Source organism: Sardina pilchardus, chromosome 7 (assembly GCF_963854185.1).
Source record: "Sardina pilchardus chromosome 7, fSarPil1.1, whole genome shotgun sequence".
Classification (NCBI taxonomy): domain Eukaryota; kingdom Metazoa; phylum Chordata; class Actinopteri; order Clupeiformes; family Clupeidae; genus Sardina; species Sardina pilchardus.
In genome coordinates this window covers 34,554,874-34,562,198 of record NC_085000.1, presented here as the reverse complement: position 1 = coordinate 34,562,198, position 7,325 = coordinate 34,554,874, and the positions used below count along the sequence as shown (strand labels likewise).

At 43.3% G+C, this 7,325-nt stretch overlaps 1 protein-coding gene across 2 annotated transcripts; it reads left to right on the top strand.

Annotated features, from left to right (window-relative positions):
• The first annotated feature begins 403 nt into the window (after window positions 1-403).
• On the top strand, window positions 404-6,221 carry fkbp1ab (FKBP prolyl isomerase 1Ab). 2 transcript variants are annotated; one of them, XR_009939889.1, is made up of 5 exons: window positions 404-547; window positions 692-739; window positions 2,537-2,649; window positions 4,184-4,402; window positions 4,654-6,221. XR_009939889.1 is itself a non-coding variant. In XM_062541940.1 (5 exons), the coding sequence occupies exons 1-4, from the start codon at window positions 511-513 to the stop codon at window positions 4,310-4,312; spliced, it is 327 nt and encodes a 108-aa protein (XP_062397924.1). In that variant the 5' UTR covers window positions 406-510; the 3' UTR covers window positions 4,313-4,353; window positions 4,654-6,221. The 2 variants fall into 2 exon arrangements, 1 of the variants encoding a protein (XP_062397924.1); XM_062541940.1 differs by having other exon boundaries at window positions 406-547; window positions 4,184-4,353.
• The last annotated feature ends 1,104 nt before the right edge of the window (window positions 6,222-7,325 follow it).

Here is a 7,325-nt window from a genome sequence, read left to right as displayed (position 1 = left end):
TCACATCTGTGCAGCGCTGCATGAAGGCAAATAACAGCCTGTGTTGCTGTCCCCCTGTAGCCATTCTTCCAACATGGGAAGTCTCTATCCCATACAGTGGGGAAACTGCCTTATTGTTCGGCCTACTTCCTATCAGGAGAGTCCCCTACATTAACACACAAAACACAAGTAGGCTATTAAAAGAGATTTCCATATTCCTTTAAAAAATAAAATCTATATATAAAAAGGTGAAACATACATACATAGTTTTACATAGAGAGAGAGCATTGTTTTACTCATAGATGTAGGACTACTAGGTTATCTTTGCTTCCCATTCAATCTAATGCATTCTTGTGTTATTTCCTTTTTCGTCTCACCATTTCCGGCGTCGAAGGTCGTACAAGCGTAAACACGCTCTCGTACGTTGGTGTCACGTGGTCTTGAACGCTGCATAGAGACAGCTTGGAACAGCCGCCGAGGGAGCAGATTGCGGGAGGGTGTCGTTTTTGGACGGAGATACTGTCGAACAAAATGGGAGTCGAGATTGAGACAATAACCCCGGGCGATGGTAACATAAAACCTCTAATATCCATTATGATTTTTTGGTATTTAAATATTGATATATTTTGTTATTATTTGTCTCTTTTTGATCTCATTTTTTTGATCGCGGGCTCTTGACTGTTTTCCTGTTTTTCTCTGCGCGTTTTAACAGGAAGGACTTTCCCCAAAAAAGGACAGAAGTGTGTGGTGCATTATGTCGGTGAGTCTTAAATAGGGTTTAACTGATTAAGTAGCGTTATTGTTTTCAGATTGTGTACCTTCTATGAAACTGGGCGTTATCTTGGTGTTCTATATCGAAGATATCGGCATATCGACCATTTTAGCTATACAAGCAGCCTCTATTAGGAGTCGTATCAAACAAGCCTAGCTGATGGCCCCAGCACCGCCAGTGTGTAGTTAGCTATGTCTGCTAACTGACTGCATGCACCCAACACGATTTGGAATAAATGGATGGAATTGTTTTCTTTGTAAAATCAGCATGCTTTCGTATATGTAAGATTGGTCAGTGTAAATCTGAAACCATGCATATTTTTAATCGTTAACGTTACACAATCGTGTTAAGCCATTAGACGAACAGATAGACGTTAACGTTTGTTGCGCTAGGTTGTCGTTAGCTAACAAACGACACCCCGGCACAATCTCAATGAAACTGGGTGGACTGTATAGCCATCTTGTAGTGTACGCTGGTTTTAAGGGACGAAGAAGCAGATTTGTTGTATCGTTCATCGTTATTGCATGTAGCTCCACTCGTAGTTAATTGAAAAACATATTTTTTTGCCCACGGTGGCCAGCCGTCAACAGCCAAAGGCATCTGTCTCATTCAGACAAGACAGCTCTGTTTTTAAACCCCGTCTGATTTCTTGCCTTTGTTGGAGCTCGAAGGATTGGCGGCGTTAGATAGAGCGGATTATCACGTCTGGGGTGATTGACTCCATGGGATATTGTGACTCGTTGTATTGGCTGCAAGTTAGTGCAGTAAGGAGTTTGAGTGGATAAGTCGTTAATTAAGTTACCGATCAGGTGCCCAGGGAATTGTTTTAATTTTCTTAAGAGATAATGCTTCTACGACGAGCTTGCCAATTCCAAAGCGCTAGACAGTTGCGATCAAGGCAGTGCGGCTGGTGTTTGATTATGTAACTTTGAAATACCACCCACATTCTTGTCTATTGTCCATTTTAAATTATGATGATGATGATGATTATTATTCTTTTTATTATTTATATTATTGGTTGTTCTTGTTATTTCACCAATTAATGGACTATATGGCACCATAACTAGTCATGCTAAACCATTTGGAAAACTGAACAAGCGATTCATTTGGTCAGTTCATGTGTAAAGAGGTCAATTGGAAGGGACTGCTCTGATACGCGATTAAGTGATGTCAACGGACACATCCATAGACTGCGTGTCTTTGCAGCTGTTGAGGTGCTTTCAATACAGTGTGCGTGTGCGTGTATGGGCCTAGACAGATGCTGTTGTGTATGAGGGGATGGGGACAGTGGTGTGGTGCGATGTGGGTGTTACCCTGTAGAGGTAATCTGTGTGGACTCCAGGTTTTGGCCCCACTTCCTCTCACTCCGCAACACGCCAGGGACAAGAGCCGTGGCTATTTCTGCTGAATGGAGGATCCTCTCCTTGACACAGAAACCTCTGTGTTCCCTCAGGAAGGAATCGCAGCTTGAGAAGCGGTTGAGTCCTTGTGCGTTGGTCACGTATGATCGTCGCTATCGTTTGCCTGCGTGTTACATAATGGCCTCTAGTGCAGTGCGCCCTCACCGCTGGCCCTGCATGCTCCTGTGACGTGGGGTTCCCTCTGGCCAGAGCCTTGTGCCTCCGAGTGGGAATCCTAAGAGGGGGTGGTGGTGATGACGGAGACCCTAAGAGGGGGTGGTGGTGACGGAGACCCTAAGAGGGGGTGGTGGTGACGGAGACCCTTCTGGTGGGCTGCAAGGGCTTCTGGGAAAATGACCGTGCACTCTCTCTCTCTCTTTTCTAGGCTCCCTCACCGATGGACGCAAGTTTGACTCTTCCCGCGACCGCGACAAGCCCTTCAAGTTCAAGATTGGCCACCAGGAAGTGATCCGTGGCTGGGAGGAAGGGGTAGTGCAGGTATGCAGCGCCGTGCGCCGCGTGGGCGTGGTCATGAAGAGAGGAACACGGCGGCTCATATGCCTGAACCAACAACAGGGCAAAGCAGAGTTACCTGTGTGTTGAGCTAGCTGTGTACAGGGCAGAGCAGAGTTACCTGTGTGTTGAGCTAGCTGTGTACAGGGCAGAGCAGAGTTACCTGGGTGTTGAGCTAGCTGTGTACAGGGCAAAGCAAAGTTACCTGTGTGTTGAGCTAGCTGTGTACAGGGCAGAGCAGAGTTACCTGTGTGTTGAGCTAGCTGTGTACAGGGCAGAGCAGAGTTACCTGTGTGTTGAGCTAGCTGTGTACAGGGCAGAGCAAAGTTACTTTTGTACAGGGCAAAGCAGAGTTACCTGTGTGTTGAGCTAGCTGTGTGCAGGGCAGAGCAAAGTTACTTTTGTACAGTGTAAAGTGGAGTTACCCGTGTGTGGGATTGGTCTATGTTTTAGTACTCGTTACAGCAGAATGTCTGGTGAGCTTGCCAAGAAATGCTGATCCGGCCCAGGCCAGCTTTAAGGGAATACGCCACCCAAAAATGAAATTAAGCCAGTCTCAGTCACCCCCAGAGTTATAACAGTGAAAAAAAAACGATTAAAATCTGTCCGGGCATTGTCCGGCTTTGGGAGCAGTGTTTTTAGCTTTAGCTTAGCACAGTTGCTGTAAATGAAGGGAGTCGGTTAGCACGTCCTACAAAAAAAGTGACAGACATTTTTTTTTGTCCTAAATATATCTTGGGAGACGTGTGTTCAGAACGAGTACAAATCATAATGCAAAATCGAACGAGGCTATTACCTGAACAGACATTTACTTGGATCTATATTCGGCCTCATCACAGACGAAGCACCGCTAAATAGGCGCAAAGTTCTCACGTAGCACTTGTTAGGGGGCAATATGCAAGAGTGGCGGTGGAGGTGAAGGTGCTGGTGTGGACGTGTTGGGGGGCAATATGGAGGTGTTGGTGTGGGCGTGTTAGGTGTTGGTGTGGGCGTGTTAGGGGGCAATATGGAGGTGTTGGTGTGGGCGTGTTCAATATGCAAGAGTGGCTGTGATGCCAAACCGTTGTCCTTTGGTTCCTCACCATTGTCAGTGGCAGCTGAATCATTATTTATTTATTTTTTCTCAGTTTTTATATATGTATATTTATATTTTATTTTTATATAATTACTCATCATTGTGTTTTCTGTGTTGGTATGTTTTACTCAGAGTTGGATTTGCTGATAGGTTGCCTATCAAACACAATCCAGCTGCTGCAGTCTTGGTTTGGTCAGGAGTCCTTTTCAGGTTTTCTGCACCTAAAACACAAACTGAATTGACTCCTTTTGTGCTGTGATGTGTTCAGATGAGCTTCACCTAAAACACAAACTGAATTGGACTCCTTTTGTGCTGTGATGTGTTCAGATGAGCGTCACCTAAAGCACAAACTGAATTGACTCCTTTTGTGCTGTGATGTGTTCAGATGAGCTTCACCTAAAACACAAACTGAATTGGACTCCTTTTGTGCTGTGATGTGTTCAGATGAGCTTGGGGCAGCGAGCGAAGCTGACTTGCACTCCTGACTATGCGTACGGCAACAAGGGCCACCCCGGCATCATCCCGCCCAACGCCACCCTAATCTTCGACGTGGAGCTTCTCGGCCTGGAGTGACCGCTTCTCTTCAGCCTCTCTCTTTTTGTTTAGATTTTTTGGTGAGTGACCGCTTCTCTTCAGCCTCTCTCTTTTTGTTTAGATTTTTTGGTGAGTGAACAGAACACACCTTTACTACTACCGTTACCTTTTTACACTTCCACCATTTTGATCACTTTCTATTTCAGCACTCTCTTTTTAAAATGTTCCTAGAATTGTTGTTAGAATTGCTTTAAAAAGCATAAAATGTTTACCGTGTTGTAAGTGTCAGCCTAATGTAACATGTATTCAGTGTTGCATACTCTGGTGTGTTGTGTGCTGAAATGTGCGTATGTAATCGTGTGTCCCTTTCTCTCCTACAGTTGGTCTCCTACCTTGGACACTTGTAACGGAGCGAGGGAGTCTGCACTTGATTATTAAGAGCCCCGAGTTTAATCTTCCACCATCTTGGGTCACTATTTTATCCGTATAGATCTGTGTTTTTGTCCGTGACTGTTATTCTCCTCCCTCCACACTCTTCCTATAAAACTATGGGCCATAACCTAACAAACCTCGTGATGTTCTTAATCTTGAAAATACTTAAAATTGTGGATTTTTCTTTTTTTTTTTTTTTTCTTTTGCTGTTCTAGTTTGTGCATGATCAAGTGAAACTACAACATACCAATGAACCATTGAGCAGAGATCTCGTTTACACAACAATGCACATTCACTCACTTATTGTCTATGTGCAAGCACCCATGTTTGACTTTGAGTTCAAGATGTAAGGGTAAGGAAAAGCACACGTTGGCATTCATACCTCCTCCCATCTGGAGAACAGAACAAATATGAGTTTAGTGCAGGACGTGAGGGCCTAGCCTGTACTGTTAGCTTGCATAGAGGTGTAGCTTTGAGTCATCAGTCTATCCTTTATGACGTCAATCAGGAACGCCATTACAATGCTAATTAGAAATGAAGTTGTGTTTTCCTTTTTAATTCTGCCCCTTCTATTTGAATTAGGTAGTTGTGTTAGTGTCTGTCCATACACTCGTGGTTTAGTTTGGTAGTGAATCCGGCATCCTGACCCTAGTGCCTCTTCATGAAACAGCCCAATGACACGGACGTTGTCACAGAGGAACAGTCTTGAAAGAGAAACAAAACAAACAATTTGCTGTCTTTTTGGTGGATCTAACTTTGCTTTGTATTAATCAAATAAATCAAGGTTTTGAAAATGGAAATGATATCAATATACTTACTAATCAAGAAAACTGTTTAGTGATTCTTGGATATCTGCACATTTTAGCACTGAAATCAGACTAATTTTGCAGCCACTCATTGAATGGGCATGGGGTGTGTATGTTCCATAGTTAAGTCCTCTACTGAGTTGACTTTCACTGTGCTCAACTTTTTCCAAGACATTTTAGCGACTTTAGTATTCATCTGGGTATGTGTGTACTTAGCACACTAAATTGTGTTTTGCTTTTTTTCCTTGCAGAAATGTTATTGCTAAAGTGGGGAAGTAGCTGACCTTTCCCACCTTATCTAGTTGAATTACTTGCCATTATTTGTATTTCTCAGATGCCAACTTTCTAACACAAAGAAATACTATTCTAAAGTTGGACTTTAAATTATAAATTTGTTTTTTGAAAGCTGCCACTATCAATACTGATGTGGAACACATTGCCTAAACAAGTTGTTTGTTTAGTCCGAATGACAGCTAGGGCAACAATGTTTTGTATGAACGATAAATGTTTTAATGAAGAGTTAACAGAAACCTATAGCTTAAGGAGATGCTGGCCTTTGCTACTGTTGAAACTCAAGCTATCTGGATATGTGGCTTAAGGGTCCTTTGCTGCACCACTCCTCTGTGTGCTCAGTAACTACCGCAGGCAAAACCAATGATGAAATCAAAATGTGCCGTTGCAATAAAGTGCTTTCTACCTGCTTTGAGAAATTAGCCTTTTTTCAGATGCCTTCACTAGCAAATGTCTTCACCAGACTGCACTTGAGCTGTGTTCTGGTTTCATGCCATCCCCATAACTAGAGGGCCCATTCATTAGTAAGGCCTTGACACTATCAGGGATGGATCACTGAACGGGCCTACCCAGCTTAGAACTCTGAAGCTCACGCCTCTGTTTTGAGGTCACACCACTGATATCTTTAATATAATAAAATGTATATACTTATATGTATAATAACGATACGGGTCACACTATGATAATCATAGTTCATACTGGCATCTTTGTTTCACAGCAAGATGCCTTAAATCTGTTGATGTTTACATCATATTTGTAAGTCTCAATCTGTCCATTTCTATGCACAAAATGTGCTAGAAGTCTTCACTTAAAGGGCTATTATTATTATTATTATTATATATATAATATTATAGCTTTCCCTGGACCCCCTAGCATTGCTAGTGGTGTTAGTGTAACAGTTAAGAGGCGGGGCAGGGCTAGCATGCAGCAGCTCAAATGTGTGGGTTCAGTTCCCACCGTTGTGCCCTTTAGCAAGGCATTTCACCCAAAGCTGCCCTAGTGCCTTGGGATAGAATTGACACCAGACAGTTATGAAAAGTGTCGGCTAACGTTCTACCTTTCTGAGGTGGGAAGAGGGGCTCTTTTCATGTCTGTGCCCAGGGTTAATCCGTACATGGCCAAATGAATGACTGAAAATTATTTCTCCATCACCCTTCTATTGGGCTGTTTTTCTCCATAAACATTAACTTACAACGGCACATTTGGAAACAGTCATAAGCAGGTCAATTAAGCCTAAGGACAGTAAGCCCAATGTCTAAAACAACACCAGTTACCCAAACTCTCAACCTGTGGGTTACATGACTTTGGAGATAGAAATTACTTACCTCAGCACGAGTCAGCAGCCATGGTAGGACCCAGGCTCCATCGATCGATCACTGTTTCTCAAACCATAGTTGAGTTGTGGGCTGCGACTGCTCAGAATAGGCGACTGTTTGATATCGGATGTAGTTATACTGTCAGGCAGGCCTAGAGAAATACCTATATGGCCTAGCCTACTTTTTGTGGCACATAATTGACTGAAC

Coding starts and splice junctions, on each gene's coding strand:
- fkbp1ab (XM_062541940.1), top strand. CDS start 511: ATGGGAGTCGAGATTGAGACAATAACCCCGGGCGATG. Junction 548..691: donor GACAATAACCCCGGGCGATG/GTAACATAAAAC, acceptor GCGTTTTAACAG/GAAGGACTTTCCCCAAAAAA. Junction 740..2,536: donor GTGTGTGGTGCATTATGTCG/GTGAGTCTTAAA, acceptor TCTCTTTTCTAG/GCTCCCTCACCGATGGACGC.